Raw genomic sequence first — 18,140 nt, 5'->3', positions numbered from 1 at the left:
ATTTTTATCTTTCCTTTTGTTAATTTGGTGTATCACGCTGATTGGTTTATGCATGTTATACTATCCTTGCATCCCTAGCATGAATCCCACTTGATCATAGTGTATGATTCTTTTAATGTATTGTTGAATTTTGTTTCTTAATATTTTGTTGAGGATTTTTACATCTATATTTATCAAAGATACTGGCCTGTAATTTTCTTTTTTGTAGCATTTTTGTCTGGTTTTGGTATCAGGGTAATGATGGCCTTGTAGAATAAGTTTGGAAGTATTCCATTGCCTTAATTTGGGGAGAATAATTTGAAAATTATAGGCATTAACTATTCTTTAAATATTAGGTAGAATTCACTTGTGAAGCCATCTGTACCTTGACTTTTGTTTTGGGGGAGTTTTTTGATTGCTGATTAAATTTCATTACTAGTAATCAATTCTATTCATATTTTCTATTTCTTCATGATTCAGTATTGGAAGATCATATAGTATAGAAATTTTTCCATTTCTTCTAGGTTGTTTAATTGTTGACATATAATTGTGCATAGTATTCTCTCAAGATCTTTTGCATTTCTGTCGTGTCAGTTGTAATTTTTCCTCTTTCATTTCTCATTCTATTTATTTGGGCACTCTCTTTTTTGTCTTGATGAGCCTGGCTAAAGTTTTGTTGATTTTGTTCATCTTTTCAAAGAACCACCTCTTATTTTCATTGATCTTTTGTATCTTTTTAGTCTCTATTTCACTTATTTCCTCTATGATTTATTATCTTGTTCCTTCTACTAACTTTGAGCTTTGCTTAGTCTTCTTTCTGTAGTTCCTTTAATGTACATTTAGATTCTTTATTTGAGATTTTTGTTTCTTGAGGTAGGCCTGCATCAGTATGAACTTCCCTCTTAGGACTACTTTTGCTGTGTCCTATAGATTTTGGACAGTTATGTTTCCATTTTCTTTTGTCTCAAAGTATATTTTGATTTCTTCTTTGATTTCTTTGTTGGCCCATTGCTTGTTTAGAATAATGCTGTTTAGTCTCCAAGTGGTTTTTTTTCCAGTTTTCTTCTTGTGGTTGATTTCTAGTTTCATAGTGTTGTCAGAAAAGATGTTTAATATGACTCTGATCTTCTTATATTTAGTGAGACTTATTTTGTGGCCTAATGTGATGTATCTGGAGAATGTTCCATGTGCATTTGAAAAGAATATGTATTTTGCTGCTTTTTGATGGAATGTTCTATGTATATATCTATTAAGGTAATCTCATCTGTGTTATTTAAGGCCAGTGTTTTCTTATTGATTTTCTGTCTGGATAACCTATTCATTGACATAACTGGGATATTAAAGTCCCCTACTATTATTGTATTTCTATTTCTCCAGTTATTTCTGTTAATGTTTGAGATATATATATTCTCCTCTGTTGAGTACATAATTGTTTACAAATTTCTATTCTCTTGTTGGATTGACCCCTTTATCATGATTTAATGCCCTTCCTTTTTTTGTTACAGTCTTTTTTTAAAGTATATTTTGTCTGATATAAGTGTTGCTACACTAGCTTTCTTTTAATTTTCGTTTGCATTGAATACCTTTTTCCATCCTATCACTTTCAGTCTGTGTGTGTCTTTAGACCTAAGTTGTTTCTTGTAGGCAGCATATACATGGGCCTTGTTTTGTATCCGCTCAGCCACTCTATGTCTTCTGGTTGGAACATTATTAGTTCATTTAAATTTAAAGTGATTATTGATAGACATTTACTTGTTGCTATTTTGTTAATTGTTTTCTGGTTGTTTTTTTGTAGTTTTTCTCTGTTCTTGTCTTCTCCTCTTGGTTTCTTTCTTTGTGTTTTAATGGATTCATTTAGTGTTATGTTTAGATTCCTTAAGAAAGTACATCTTACAAGTTCTCATCACAAGAAAAAATATATAACTATGTATAGTGATTGATGTTAACTAGACTTATTGTGCTGACAATTTCACAATATATGCAAATATCAAATCCTTCTGTTATACCCCTGAAACTAATGTAATGTTTATTTCAATTATACCATAATAAAAAAGAAGAATCTGATTGTCCTCTAGATCTCTTTTAATTGCTCTTGCATAATTAGTCCAGGTTCATGTCATCTAGGAACTGTGTAATTTTCCAGGAAGTAGTCATTGAAGATACCAAAAATTTGGAAAGTATGCCATTAGTAGGGAAGGCAGCAGAGTCTCAGCTTTTTCATTTCCCAGTTGTTTGACCTTGAGCAAGATCCTTTACCTCTCTGAGCTTTGGTTTCCTTGTTTCTAAAATGAACTTAATAATGTGTTCCATACCATACACAGTTGTTGTAAGGATTAAAGTATAATAACATTATCAGGATTAGCAGGATAGCAAGTAAACTCCCCATTCTTTAGACCACTAAAATTGTGCCCTAGGACTGGCATCTACTCAATGCCTGTGATGAATATCTTCTAAAAGCCACCTGTGAAAGGAACAGAATTCAAAGGCCACACTCAGGAATGGTGCAGACTCAAGACAGAGAGAGAGGTTGAGTCAAGGGTATATGTATGATGCCTAATCTCAGAAAGGGAGTTTTGAATACTGAGTACTTAAATTTTGGAACTGGAACAAAATGGTAATCTATGTTATCCTTTTCTCACCCAACTCATGTTTTTTCTTTCTTCTGTTGTCGTTCCAGGTGCATGATGACTGCCGGAAACGGTTTTCCAAGGAATGCTGGTTTGGAAGTCATCGCACATCAGTCATTCCTCCCACTGCCCTCAGCGACCCCAAAGGTGATGGTGAGTAGCTAAACTTTAACTTCAGAAATACATTGGGGAGGGAGGGAAGGTGCAAATCCTGGGGGAAAGGACCGCAATTAAATTAATTTGCTCAACCAGTCAAACATTTCTGGGAGTATGAGTGTGCGTATGTGTAGAGACAGCTTATGTTTTTTGTTAGATCTTTGCAGTGGTGAACATTGATATTTATGGTGTATATGTATGTGGGCATGTTCTCTGGAGCCTCTGTCATCGTTGTTTCCAAATAATCAGAATTGATTTCAGCTTTTTCATGATTTCTAGACACTAGATAATCCATGAAATAATTTTGTTTGCTTGCTGCCTACTTCATTGCCAAGGAAAATCCAGTATTAGCTGGGAGCAAAAAAAGGAAAATAAAGAAGAGTATATAGTTTCCTTAGTCAGAGGACAGAAGGGAGTAAGGATTTCTGTAGCCATTACAACAGTTCTAGAACTAGACATAGCACACATGTACATGTGTGCACATACGTGTACACACACTCTGAGCCACTCTAGTCTCTTCTAGTTAATTTCTCAACCCCAACACAGATACAGACAGACATTGGTACATGGAATGAGCCACTCACACAGTTTTCTGCAGGAAAGCATAGTCATATGTCCCCATAATGACATGCACAGACACATGTCCCTCATTCAGTGATGCATCTACTCAAATATTTGAACACTCAATATTCAAAACTCACTGTCTAAGATTTAGTCATAGCTTATTCTCTAGATTGCTTATCACTGAGCCTTACCTATAGGCAGTATTCAGTAACTGGATTAATGAATTCATGTAACAAATCTTGACTGTGCATATATCATGTATCTTGGTTTGAGTTAAGTGCTAGGGATACAGAGAACTCACAGTCTGGAGTGGGAGACATATATTGATGAATTATAATGTAGTCAGGATATGTATGACCAAGACAGCATCCCTTATTCATATGGGGGCAAAAGAGTATAATGCAGTTTGTCAAATGTGAGAATGCACTAGAATCATCCAGAAGGCTTGTTAAAACACAGATTTCTAGGCCCTACCCCCAGAGCTTTTGATTCAGTAGATCTGGGTAGGGCACAAGAATTTACATTTCTAAAAAGTCCCCAGAGCAATCTCCTGGAGGACTCCATCCCCCTGGAGCAAATTCCATCATTTTACTAACTGTGTGAACTTGGGCAAGTTACTTAGCTTCTCTGTGCCTCATGTATCATTTGTTTTCTGCCAATAGGGAATAAAAGTTATACTCAGGTTCATTATGAGGGTTAAATGAGGAACAGTAAGCCACCTGTATGCTAATTTAACATCCTTCTGTGGTATGAACTGAACAAATTTGAGAGGGACTGTTGGCTCGTTGGTTTGGGACACTGTGATTATATTACTGTAGCTCAAAGAAGCATGAGCTTTTTTTTTTTTTTGAAAGGCTCTTCCAGTCTGTTGACTCATCTGAAGCTTAAAGTCAGCTGAATCCCCTAAGCCCTTTTCACACTTGATGCTGCCAAGCCAAGTTTCTATTGTCCTGTTCTGCTGCAATTTACATCCTTGAGCCTAAAGGCCAAGCTTCACATTTATCCCCTTTTCAGCTTGTTGACTTTGACCCGACTGCCTGTTACGGTCATTTTTCAATCTTGATTCTATCATCCGGTGGCTCTCTCTCCCGCTTTGGGTGCTTCAAATTTGACAAGCTAGACTTCTATGTTTTTATTTTAATTGATTAAAATTCTGAATAGTACAGGACATTCCTTTACAATGAACATCAGCCTGTTATAAAGCAACCTTGTGGGCATGATCATTTAGTTGGCTATGAATCCATTGCTATATTCCAGCCCACAGTACCATCCATTTTTGTTACCTTGTTCATAGGATTTTCTTGACCAACTTGGCCTTGCTCTAATTCAGATGTCCCCTGACTCTGGGGGGAAATGCTAGATGGAGCCACCCTTGTAGTCTCCTGGGAATGGCTTCCAGTCAGTGCTGCTTCTCCTTGTCTTTCCATCTGTGACCCAATTATGTTTTATACTGAAGTCTGAGTTGCCTAAATTACAGAATTTTCTTTTTATCTAGAAGCTTTCTATCCCCACCCTGGATTATTTTATTAATAATTGCAACATGATGCTGTTGTACCCAGGGAGAGATGAACACCCAACAAAGTTAAGATGTTTGCTTTTTGTTAATAAATAAACCTGGAGGGCAACCAGCTGTGGCACACAGCTGCATTGTCTTGTAGAAGTCCACTGCAGAATTAGTTTGTTCATCTTTTCACCTTTATGAGCCAGTTTATATTTCCTTTTCTCATCAGTGTAACACCTAACTTCTAAACATTGGGCAATATCTTAGTTTTTTGAATAACCCACTTATCCGATGAGGAAACCTTGGCACAAATAGCTCACAATAGTTGGACTCAGGGCTACTGCCACCTCACTTTTAGAGAAGTAACCCAAAGGACCTCTGACACTGTTAAAAAAAAAAACATTGGGGGCATAGACAGGTCTGTTTCAGGACCTCTGGCAGGGGGAGTCTTGCTTCCAAGCATGTGTGACATATCCACTAGATGTTGTCAGGAAGCTGTTCCCATGAATCCTTTAATTGGGGTACAGACCGGAAGTGCCACACTCACCTGCAGGATGTTGACAAAGAGGTTGTTGAGTAAGGAAGGGAAGCACAAGCAGAATCATGTTCTAAGACAAAGGAGAAGACAGGCCAGGCTATGAGTTGGAGCCTGCATTGTTGGTTAGCAGGGGAGCAAGAACATAAAAAGATCCCAACTTTTGACTATTTTCTTCATATATCTTAAGATCTGACCCCTAATGTTTCAATTCCATACTGAATAGTTTCCCCCTTCTTTTTAAACTGTTTCCTCTAACATCTTGTTGTCATTTTATCTGGCTTCTGCCCCCTCCCTGATCTCATTTTCTGTCACTCTCTCCCTCACTCACTCCACAGCAGCCATGCTATTCTCTTCCCTGTCCTCAGACACCCCAGGTAACCCTCCTTCTCTGGATCCTAGCACTTATTCTTCCATCCACCCACCCCCCAAAAAAACCTCTTCCCCCAGATATCTGCATTGCTCACTTCCTCACTTCATTCAAGTCTCATCTCAAATATCACCTCCCTAGAGATGCTATCCCTTACCACCTTGTCTAAAATAATGCCACCTTCAGTCTCCATCCCTTTCCTGCTTTATTTTCCTTCGTATCAAATTATTTTCTATATTTTTGTCATAGTCTGTCTCCTTCCAAATGTAGGTTCCATAAGAGCAAAGATTGTTTCTATCTTGTCCACCACTGTATTCTCAGAACATAACAAGGACAGGCATAGAGAATGCCCTCAATACATATTTGTTGAATGAATGAATGAGTTAATGTCTTAACTACCATTGTGTTAACATATTACCTTTTGTTAAAAAAAAATGTTGGGGAGAGGGTATAGCTCAGAGATAGAGCACATGCTTAGCATGCACAAGGTCCTGGGTTCAATCCCCAGTACCTCCATTAAAATAAATGAATAAAAACCCCTAATTACCTCCCTCCTTCCAAAAAAAACCAAGACAAAACAAAACAAAAATGTTGAAAAGTGTACTACTTTGGGATAAGGTGTTCAGGTAGAGTAATTATTTCCAAGCTATGCTACTAAAGGGACATAGCAGCCCCCTCTTGTAGCTATGAGCCCTAGCAAGCCCTGAAAGTTTGGTGCATGACTGGCTAGGATGCCTTCAAGCTTTGCTGGCCAGTAAGTAGAACTTGGCCCAGAGAGGAAGCCTGCTTTAGATTTTTCCAGGTAAAACAACCATGAAGTCCACTCAAGTGAGCAGTCTTTCTTCAGGCTCCCTTTCACCCAGGCTACAACAAATGGGCCATTTCCACCCACCTCCCTCCCCTGACCCACCCGATTCAGGAGCAAGCCACAGGCTTTTTCCTCTTTGCATTTATTTTTGCCAGGGCATCCCTGGCAAGTCACGAGCTCAGAGCTTTGGGAGCTCACGATTTGTTTAGCATCTCCTGTGAGTCCATTGCTCACTGCCAGTCTCCCTGCCAACAGGCTGTATGACTCAGCATGAGCTGGCAGGCTTTGGCAATTTAGACTGCTATAACTTCACTTCTCTACGGGGAACTTCAGTGTTGGGGATTATTAAAAGCCTCTCTCTTGTCCAGACAATTTCCCTATAGTCTTGTTTCCCCCTAAAAGTTGGTATGATAACTTAGATGACTCTGCCAGAGCCTTTGAGGAGTAACTAAAATTCCCCTCTTCACCCCACACTGATATGTTCTACCATTAGCTCCTGGCTAAAAGGCAGCCTTTCCTCCACATTTCTCCTGACCTGGTATCTTCTCAGTGTGAGAACTGAGATATCCTAGGTAGAGAGAGGACTAGTTGGTGCACCAATCCCCATCCTGGGCTCTCTACCTTCTCCTTCCTCAGTTTCCCCTTGGCATTTTATTGATCTTTGGTTGTGGCACCAATTTTCTTATTCCTTGTGTTCCAACATACTCTTGTGTATGAGGCTTTCTCCCCAGCTTAAGGGCTAGGGATTGACCCCTAGAAGTATTTAGCATGATGATTGGCACGTAGTAGTTGCTCAGCAAATGTTGGTTGCCTGGCAACAGCTGGGCAAAGACCAGCTGTTATTTTTTTTTAAATAAAAGCCCCTTTGGATTATGTCTTGATTTCCCCTCTGGTCCTCAGTCTTAGAGGCACAAGGAAGCTGTGGGAGGTGTTGGATTCCTTATTACCTTGATTGTGGTGATGGTATCATGAGTGTTGGCGTATGTCTAAACTCATTAAACTGTACACATTAAATATGTGCAGTTCTTTGTATATCAGTGATACCACAGTAAAGCTGTTTCTTAAAAAGTCTGTGAAATTTGATGCTAAGTCATGCCTTGCTTCCATCTCAACAGCCCTTTTCTCTTTTTTTCCCTCTTCTTTCTGTTGTGTGCATGTATTAGGCCAATTAGTAGTATCTTCAGACTTCTGGAATCTCGATTGGTCTTCAGCCTGTTCATGTCCCCTTCTCATCTTCATCAACTCCAAAAGCGGCGATCACCAAGGGATCGTCTTCCTCCGGAAATTCAGGCAATACCTTAACCCATCTCAAGTGTTTGACCTGTCGAAGGGTGGACCTGAAGCCGGGTAAGCATGGGGTATGGGATATGGTTGGGTCTATAGAAGGGACTCCCCCTTGTATGCATTCTAGACTAGGTTAGGCTCCCTGGAATTAGTTCTAGGACCTGGGCAAGAAAGATCTCTTTTCTCAAGTCAGAACACAGACACAACTTTTCAGGTGGATGGCTGGAGAACTTATAGCCCTCTCCCAGAAATCCTTTCAAGATGTCCTACTCTTAGATTTCCTTCACCTTCTCCAGTTGGAAGAGGTAAAACTATGTCTCCTGACTTAGAGGAGGAGACAAATGGATATTGCTGTCCACATTTCCTGTCACTCATTCTCTCTTTTTCCCAGGGCCAAGTAGATATATCTCTACTACAGGCCTGTTTTATTTGTGGACCGTCTGTCTGTTCAGTCCTGGTTTCTGTGAACCCACTGGCCACTGTGCAAGGCATTCTTCCTGGGCCTCAGCTAGTAGATTTGGCTAGGTGGCTAGTAGCTTCCAGAACAAGGTTGGGCACAGAAGAGTCAGGCTGAGTTGAGGCCTGACTGCCAGGATTACGTGTGGGAGAACTGATTATGATCTTAGGGGTTAAGAGAAAAGAAGAGAGATAGGGGTTAAAGGAAAGAAGGCAGGTAGCCTATTAGCAGGGTGCAGAAGCAGCCGTCCTTGGCCCTAGCACATTGTAGGAAAGAGTTGTAAAACTCATCAGTTCATTAAATGACTCCCTTTCCCTCTCTTTCTTCCAGGCTCTGCATGTTCAAGAACTTTGCTCGCTTTCGCATTGTGGTTTGTGGTGGAGATGGCAGCGTGAGCTGGGTCTTATCTTTGATTGATGCCTTTGGATTACATGAAAAGGTGAGTCCCTAGCTGACTTAGCTTAGACTCCATGCTAGAGGTACTGGGGGGTGGAACTGCTTATCCCAAGGAGTCCCTGGTCTTTACTCTCCTTGTCTGAAAAATACACATTTCCTACTGGTTTCATAGTCAACCTGACTGGTAGATTCGCAATCTAAGCCTGCTCATCTATACCATTTTCTGGTTGTCTATCTGTGGGAAGGAGAAATGAAAAAGTTAGCAGAAAAAAATGAGCAGTGTTCTGTTCCCCAAGTCCCAAAGTAAGGACTTGAAGTGTAGGAAAGAAAGCAAAATAGAAGTGGCATCAGGAAGCATTCAGCCCCCAATTCCCTACCCCTCCTGAGGCCACTGATTTTCTTCCCTGAAGTCTCAAGAGTAGCAGAAACATTCCTCTACCTCTCCCCCATCTCTGTAAGCAGCCCCCTGCCCTTCTGCCTGAGGAGCTTTGTCTCCTTGAAGCATCTCACCTCCTTGGCCCAGCCTAGATAGAAATTTGTGGCTATATTTCTCTTTTATAAGCATGGCTATAAATATTGGCATATTCCAACAACTTTTCCCCTTACTGAGTAGGTTCTGTATTGCCAAGACCTAATTCCTTAGGGAAAATTTTACTCAACATCAAGCATCTTCCTAAAATCAGAAGTCCCTTAATGCCACTGGCTTTGAGACCATATTCTTTCCCAGATAGCACCTGCTGTGTTCTTTTATGGTTGGATCGTGGTAAGATTGTCTGAAAAGGGTACTTGATTTTGTTCTTGCAGTGTCAGCTGGCAGTCATCCCGCTTGGAACCGGTAATGATCTGGCCCGTGTCCTAGGCTGGGGTGCATTCTGGAACAAAAACAAGTCGCCTCTGAACATCCTCAACAGAGTGGAGCAAGCTAGTGTGAGGATTCTAGACAGGTGAGTGGCTGAAAGATCTCAGGCTGTTGTGGCTCTTCCAGTCCCATGCCAGTTACTCCCAGTTACATCATCTCAATCAGGAATGCTCCAAACTCCCTCACAGAGCCTCATTGCCTTTCTGGCTTCAGTACAGGGAAATCTTGGGGACCTTGTCTATTAAGAAGCCAAGGTCTACCATGTATTCTTTAAACATCACTGAATCCCCTCTTCAAATTTATAAGATCCTAGAGCAGGAACCCCATTGGTAAAGTTCAAGGGTTCTGTTAACCTCCCTCAAAGTGCAAAGCTAATTATCTGTGTAAGCATATTTTTTTTCCTTGAGAAAGTTTCCATCTTTCTAGTCTATTCTAGGATAGTATAGAAACTATTCTATGGCTTCATTAGGTTCTCAAAGAAACTGAAAACAATGAGGGTTCATAAACAATAGGCCTAGATTATCTGTGCTCTAGAGAAGAGAGAGTTATTGCCCTCCAATCTTCTAAGAAAGACTTTCTATGTAGGGGCATAGTATTTGATTTATGGCTGCTCAGAAAGATATCCTGGGGAGCTTTTTCAAGGTACCAAGCTGGGCCCTACCACAAATATTCAGTAGTTCTTGGATTGGGCCCTGGTATGTGTCTTTTACAAAAGTACCTGAGATCATCTTGATAGTTACCACTGCTTGAGAAGCACAGCTCTCTGTGAACTCCGTGATGGAATTCCTTCCATCACACTGGCCTTGAGAAGTCATGAGGCAGAGGTCCCTCTTGGGGTACACCTTGAGATCAGGTGACCGGAGATAGCTTGTACATGCCCTACCACTCATCATGCCCCACCACATAAAACATTTTGACCTCTTTCTTGGCATGTGAAGCATGATGCCAGTCTTTAATGAAACAGAGCCCTCAAGATCTTTCTTTAAACTTCATTTTAGATGGAGTGTGATGATCCGTGAGACTCCCAGACAAACCCCATTGCTAAGAGGACAAGTTGAAATGGACGTACCCCGATTTGAGGTAACTACTGCCTACCTATAATTCAGGCCAATATCTTTATTACACATAGAAATAATAGGCAAAACCCAGAGAGAGGCTTTTGTATTGTCCATGGGTTTGAAGAGGAGGAGATCATTGAGGATTGGGGACATTTCAATCAGCAGTTATTTACCAAAAATTGTGTTAGGTGTTGGGAGCTATAATTTGGTCAGCCATTTAATTATTTATTCACTCAAAATATTTATGGAACAACCTAAGTGTCCATCAACAATGAATAGATAAAGATGATGTGGTATATATATATATAACAGAATACTATTCAGCCATTTTTTAAAAATCCAGTTTTGCCATTTGCAGCAATACAGGTGGACTTGGAGGGCGTAAGTGAAAATGCTAACTGAAATAAGTCAGACAGGGGAAAATAAGTACTGTACGATATCACTTACATGTGGAATCTGAAAAATACAACAAACTAGTGAATGTAATGTAAAAGAAGCAGACTCACAGATATAGAGAACAAACTAGTGGTTACCAGTGGTGCAGAGAACAACGTAGGGGCAGGGGAATAGTAGGTACAAACTACTGGCTGTAAGATAGGCTCAGGGATGTATTATACAACTTGGGGAATATAGCTGATATTTTGTAATAACTGTAAATGGAAAGTAACCTTTAAAATTGTATAAAAATTTTAAAAATTAAAAAAAGGATGAAAAATATGTTTATTAGAACTATTTGTAATAACATAAATTACAAGCAACTTAAAGAAAAATAAATTCAAAGTCCTTACTGTAAAACATAAAATAATTTATGGAAAATATTTATGGATTAACTACACAATGTGTGAGATACTGTTCTAGGAGCTGTTCTTATATGCTAATTGGTAAAGAAGAATGATACAGTCAATGCTGTCCTGGAGCTCATAGTCTACTTGCAGTGGTAGAAAAATAATTTGATAAAGTAGTATGAGTGTTAGTATATAAGGAAATAGAGGGGAATGGGAATACCCAGCAGGTGTACCTAGCCCAGTCTCGGTGAAATCAGGGAAAACTTCCCAGAAGAAGTGACATTTTGGAAGAGATACAAGGACCAAAGGGAGTTAATCAGGATAATAAGAAAGAAGAGGCCTGTTCCAGACAGATGGAACAATGTGTGTTGTTACAAAGGAAAGAGACAGCAAGTAGTATTCACAGAACATAAATATATTTGTAGTGGCTGAGGCATAGGTGCCAGGGAGTGGGTATGCAGGGAAAGTGACCAAAGATGAGGCTGGAAAAGTAATCAGGGGCCAGGCCAGGAAAGACCTGGTAAACCATAGCAGAAGTTTAAACTTGTAAAAAAATTTTAGTTGATTTACAATATATTAGTGTCAGATATACAACATAGTGATTCAATATTTTAAAGGTATTACAAAATAATAGCTATATTTCCCTGTGCCATATAATATATCCTTATTGCTTATTTATTTTATACACAGTAGTTTATATTTCTTAATCCCATACCCCTACCTTGCCCTTCCCACTTTCCCTCTCCCCACTGGTAACCACCAGTTTGTTCTCTTATTTGTGAGTCCATTTCTGTTTTGTAATATTCATCCTTTTGTTTTATTTTTTAGATCCCACAGATATAGGTAACATAGAGTATGTGTCTTTCTCTGTTTGACTTATTTCACTAAGTATAATACCCTCTAGATTCATCCATGTTGTTATAAATAGTAAAATTTCAGTATAAACACACACACACACATACATACATTCCACTTTTTTATCCATTCATTTGTTGGTGGATATGTTCCATGTTTTGGTCATTATAAATAATGCTGCTAATAAAACTGGGGTACATGTATCTTTTCAATTACGTGTTTTTATTTCTTCAAATATATTCCTGGGAGTGGAATTTCTGGATCATATGGTAGTTCTATTTTTAGTTTTTTGAGGAAATACTGTTTTCCATAGTGGCTACACCAATTTACATTCCCATCAACAGTGTACTAGGGTACCCTGTTCTCAATATCCTCACAAACACTTGTTTGGTGTCACCATTCTGACAGGTGTGAGTACCTCACTGTGGTTTTTATTTGCATTGATCAGAAGATTAGTGATGTTGAGCATCTTCTCAGGTGCCTGTTGGCCATCTGTATATCTTCTTTGGAAAAATGTCTATTCAGGTCTTCTGCCCATTTTCTAATTGGGTTGTATGGTTTTTTGATGTTGAGTTGTATGGGTTGTTTATACATTTTGGATATTAACCCCTTATTGGTCATATCATGTGCAAATATTTTCTCCCATTCAGTAGGTTGCCTTTTCATTTTATCAGTGGTTTCCTTTGCTGTGCAAAAGCTTTCAAGTTTAATTAGGTCCAATTGGTTTATTTTTCTTTTTGTTTTTTTTGCCTTAGGAGGCAGATCTGAAAAAAATATTGCTGTGATTTAGGTAAAAGAGTATACAGCCTTTGTTCTCAGTCTATGTTCTAGGATTTTTGTGATTTCAGGTCTTACATTTAGGTTTTTAATCCATTTTTAGTTTATTTTTGTATATAGTATGAGAAAATGTTCTAATTTTGTTCTTTTACATGTAGCTGTCCAGTATTCCCAGCACCAGTTATTGAAGAAACAGTCTTTTCTCCATTGTATATTCTTGCCTCCTTTTTGTAGATTCATTGACCATAAGTGTGTGGATTTATTTATGGGCTCTCTGTTCTGTTCCATTGATTTATGTGTCTGTTTTTATTCCAATACCATGCTGTTTGACTACTGTAACTCTGTAGTATAGTCTGAAGTGAAAGAGTGTGATACTTCCCACTTTGTTCTTTTTTCTCAAGATGACTTTGGCAATTCCAGTTCTTTTGTGGTTCCATATAAATTTTAGGATTATTTGTTCTAGTTCTATGAGAAATATCCTGGGTATTTTGATAGGGATTGCATTAAATCTGTTGCTTCAGCTACTATGGACATTTTAACAATATTAATTCTTTCAATCCTAAACACGGGATATACTTCCATTTCATTATATCATCTTCAATTTCCTTCATCACTGTTTTATAGTTTTCAGAGTATAGGTCTTTCACTTCCTTGGTTAAGTTTATTCCTAGGTATTTTATTCTTTTTGATGTAATTTTAAACAGGATTGTTTTCTTGCTTTCTTTTTCTGATAGTTCATTATTAGCATAAAGGAAAGCAACAGATTTCTGTCTGTTAATCTTGTATACTGTAACTTTACTAAATTCATTTATTCTAATAGTTTTTTGGTGGAGACTTAAGAGTTCTCTCTATATAGTATCATGTCATCTGCAAATTATGACAGTTTTACCACTTTCCTTCCAATTTAGATGCTGTTATTTCTTTTTCTTTTCTGATTGCTGCAGCTAGGCCTTCTAATAATATGTTAAATAGAAGTAGCAAGAGTGGATATCCTTGTCTTGTTCCTGATTTTAGAGGAAAGGCTTTCAGCTTTTCACCACTGAGTATGGTGTTGGCTGTGGGTTAATTGTAATGGCCTTAATTATGTTGAGATATTTTCCCTCTATAGCCACTTTGATGAGAGTTTTTATCATGAATGGATGTTGAATTTTGTCAAACACCTTTTCTGCATCTACTGAGATGGTCATGTGATTTTTATCTTTCCTTTTGTTAATGTGGTATATCACATTGATTGATTTGTGAATGTTGATCCACCCTTGTGAACCTGGAATAAATCCAACTTGATCATGGTGTATGATTATTTTATATGTTATTGGATTTGATTGCTAATATGTTGTTGAGGATTTTTGCATCTATATTCATCAAAGATATTGGACTGTAATTTTCTTTTTTGTGGTGTCTTTGTCTGGTTTTGATATCAGGGTAATAGTGGCCTCATAGAATGAATTTGTAAGTGTTCCTTTCTCTTCAGTTTTTTGGAATAGTTTTAGATGATAGGTATTAACTCTTTTTTGTATGTTTGGTTCAACTTCATTATGAAGCCATCCAGTTATGGACTTTTGTTTACTGGGAACTTTTTTTAATTACAAAATCAAATTTTTGTAATCAAAAGTGATTAGTCTGTTCAGAATGTCTATTTCTTCATGATTCAGTCTTGGAAGATTGTATATTTCTAGAAATTTGTCCATTTCTTCTAGGTTGTCCAGTTTGTTGACATATAACTGTTCATAGTATTCACTTACTATTTTTTTAATCTCTGCGGTTGTGTTTGTTACATTTCCTCTTTCATTTCTTATTTTGTTTACTTAGGTCCTCTCTCTCCTCCTCTTAGTGAGCCTCACTAAAGCCTTTATCAATTTTATCCTTTTAAAGAACCAGCTTTTGGCTTTGTTGATCTTTTCTGTTGTTTTTGGACTCTATTTTATTTATTTCCTCTCTGATCTGTGTTATTTCTTTTCTTCCACTGACATTGGAGGCTTTGTTCTTTTACTGATTCTTTTAGGTGGTAGGATAAGTTGTTTATCTGAGATTTCTCTTGTTTCTTGAGGTAGGCCTCTATCACTGTAAAAGTCCCACTTAGAACTGCTTTTGCTGTATTTCACAGATTTTGGAAAGTTTTGACTCCATTTTCATTTGTATTTTTGGATTTCCTCTTTGATTTCATTATTGTCCCATTGTTTTTTGTTTTGTTTTGTTTTTTAGTATCATGTTGTTTAGTCTCCACATGTTTGTGTTTTTTCACTTTTCTTCCTGTAATTGATTTCTAGTTTCATATTGTTGTGGTCAGAAAAAAATGCTTGATATAATATCTAGCCTCTTAAATTTGCTGAGGTTTGTTTTGTGGCTTAGCATGCTACAATGTATATCAAAGACTGTTCTGCCTATGTTCTCTCCTAGGAGTTTTATGGTTTCAGGCCTTACGTTTAGGTCTTTAACCATTTTGACTTTATGTTTGTATATGGTTTGAGGAAATGTTCTAATCTCATTGTTTTACATGTCGCTGTCCAATTTTCCCAGAACCACTTGTTGAAGAGACTGTCTCTCACTTTCAGTGTATGTCTGTCTTTAGATCTGAAGTGAATCTCTTGTAGGCATTTTGTGCATATATATGTATATATGTATTTTTTGATATATGTGTTTTGTATTTGTATCCATTAAGCCATTCTGTCTTTTCATTGGATTGTTTAGTCCATTTACATTTAAAGTAATTATTGATAATTATATACTTATTGCCATTTTGGTAGTTGTTTGGGAGTTTTGTCATTCTTTTTTATCCCTTATTTTTTGTGCTCTTCCCTTGAGATTTGATGATTATAGTGTTGTTTTTGGAATCCTTTCTCTTTTTTGTGTGTAAATCTATTACAGATTTTTTAAATTTTGGTTACCATAGGGTTCATATATGTTCATCTATATCTATTTGTTTTAAACAGGTAGTCCTTTGAGTTCAAACACATTCTTAAAGATCTACCTTTTTTACTCCTTCCCCACAACACTTTGTAATTTGATGTCATATTTTACACTTCATGTTTACCCCTTTACTGATTATTGTATTTATAATTTATTTTACAATTTTTCTTCTTTTACTCATTGTACTAGTTTATATAAGTAGTTGATCTTCAGCCTTTACCATGTATTTGCCTTTATTAATGGGATTTTTCCTTTCCTATACTTATTTCTTTTAAAAAATTGTTTTTATTGAAGTATAGTTGGTTTACAATATTATATTGTATAGGATAGTGATTCAATACTTTTGCAATTATACTCCATTGTAGGTTATTACAAGATAATGGCTATAATTGCCTTACTATACAGTATATCTTTGTTGCTTATCTATTTTATTCATAGTACTTTCTATTTGTTAATTCCATACCCTAATTTGCCCTTCTTCTCTTCTTTCCCTTCAGTAAACACAATGTCTGTAAGTCTATTTTTGTGTTGCATACATATGTCCATTTGTATTTTTTAGATTCCACATGTAAGTGATATCATACAGTATTTGTCTATTTCTGACTTATTTCACTAAGCATAATATTCTCTAAGTCCATCCACATTGCTGCAAACGGCAAGATTCCATTCTTTTTTATGGCTAATATTCCATTTTGTGTGTGTATGTATTAAGATATGATATGTATAAGAATTTGGTATATATACATATACTTTTTTTTGAGGAACCTCCATACTGTTTTCCATAGTGGCTGCACCAATTTACATTCCCACCAACAGTGTACAAGGGTTCCCTTTTCTCTACATGCTTGCTGCAATTTATTATTTGTAGACTTTTGATGATAGCCATTCTAACAGGTGTGAGTTGATCTCATTGTTATTTTGATTTGCATTTCTCTAATAATTAGTGATGTTGAGCATCTTTACATGTGCCTATTAGCCATCTGTATGTCTTTTTTGGAAAAATGTCTATTCAGGTCTTCTGCCCATTTTTTGATTGGATTGTTTCTTTTTTTGATATTGAGTTATCTGAGTTGTCTGTATATTTTGGATATTAACCCCTGTTGGCAACATCATTTCCAAATATTTTCTCCCCTTTCATAGGTTGTATTTTTGTTTTAATGAATGTTTTATGCTGTGCAAAAGTTTCAAGTTTAATTAGGTCCTATTTCTTTATTTTTGCTTTTATTTCTTTTGCCTTGGGAGACTGATCCAAAAATAAATAATGTTACAATTTTTGTCAACAAGTGTTCTATGTTCTCTTCTAGGGGTTTTTTGGTGGCATGGCTTACATTTAGGTCTTTGAACCACTTTGAGTTTATTTTTTATATGGTCTGAGGGAATATTCTAATCTCATTGTTTTACATGTGGCTGTCCAGTTTTCTCAGTACCACTTGCTGAAGAGATTGTCTTTTCTCCATTGTATATTCTTGCCTCCTTTGTCATGAATTAATTGACCATAGCTGCATGGGTTTATTTCTGGGTTCCTTGTTCTGCTCCATTTATCTGGGTGTCTGTTTTTGTAGCAATGCCATGCTGGGTTTTTTTTGGTTTTTTTTGTTTGTTTGTTTGTTTTTGTTTTTTGTTTTTGTTTTTGTTTTGTTTTTGCCATGCTGTTTTGATTACTGTGTCGTTGTAGTATATTCTAAAGTCTGAGAGAGTTATACCTCCAGCTTTGTTCTTTTTTCTCAAGATGGCTTTGGCAATTTGGGGTCTTTTGTGATTCCATATGGATTCTTATTTGTTCTAGTTCTGTGAAAAATGTCATTGGTATTTTGATAGGGATTGCATTAAATCTGTAGATTGCTTTGGGTTCTATTGCCGTTTTAACAATATTAATTCTTCCCATCCAAGAGCATGGAATATCTTTCTGTTTCTTTGAATAATCTTCAATTTCCTTCATCAGTCTTTTACAGTTTTCAGAGTATAGGTCTTTCACTTCCTTGCTTAAGTATATTCCTAGGTATTTTATTCTTTTTGGTATGATTTTAAACAGGGTGATTTTTTTTTTTTACTTTCACTTTCTGGTATTTCATTATTGGTATATAGAAATGCAATAGATTTCTGTATAGTAATACTGAATTCATTTATTAGTCCTAATATTTGGGGGCAGAGACTTTAGAGTTCTCTATATAAAGTATGTCATCTGCAAATAGTGACAGTTTTATCTTTTCCCTTCTAATTTG

General features: G+C 37.0%; 1 protein-coding gene across 1 annotated transcript in view; it reads left to right on the top strand.

Annotated features, from left to right (window-relative positions):
* Positions 1-18,140, top strand: part of DGKK (diacylglycerol kinase kappa) — a 141,631-nt gene that overhangs the window by 99,877 nt on the left and 23,614 nt on the right. The window contains exons 8-12 of the mRNA XM_072956510.1: positions 2,657-2,759; positions 7,704-7,887; positions 8,612-8,720; positions 9,482-9,621; positions 10,535-10,616. Coding sequence (XP_072812611.1) covers positions 2,657-2,759; positions 7,704-7,887; positions 8,612-8,720; positions 9,482-9,621; positions 10,535-10,616 — 618 coding nt within the window. The remainder of the gene's footprint in view (positions 1-2,656; positions 2,760-7,703; positions 7,888-8,611; positions 8,721-9,481; positions 9,622-10,534; positions 10,617-18,140) is intronic.

Source organism: Vicugna pacos, chromosome X (genome assembly GCF_048564905.1).
Source record: "Vicugna pacos chromosome X, VicPac4, whole genome shotgun sequence".
In the NCBI taxonomy this organism is placed as follows: domain Eukaryota; kingdom Metazoa; phylum Chordata; class Mammalia; order Artiodactyla; family Camelidae; genus Vicugna; species Vicugna pacos.
This window is presented reverse-complemented; position numbering and strand designations above follow the sequence as displayed.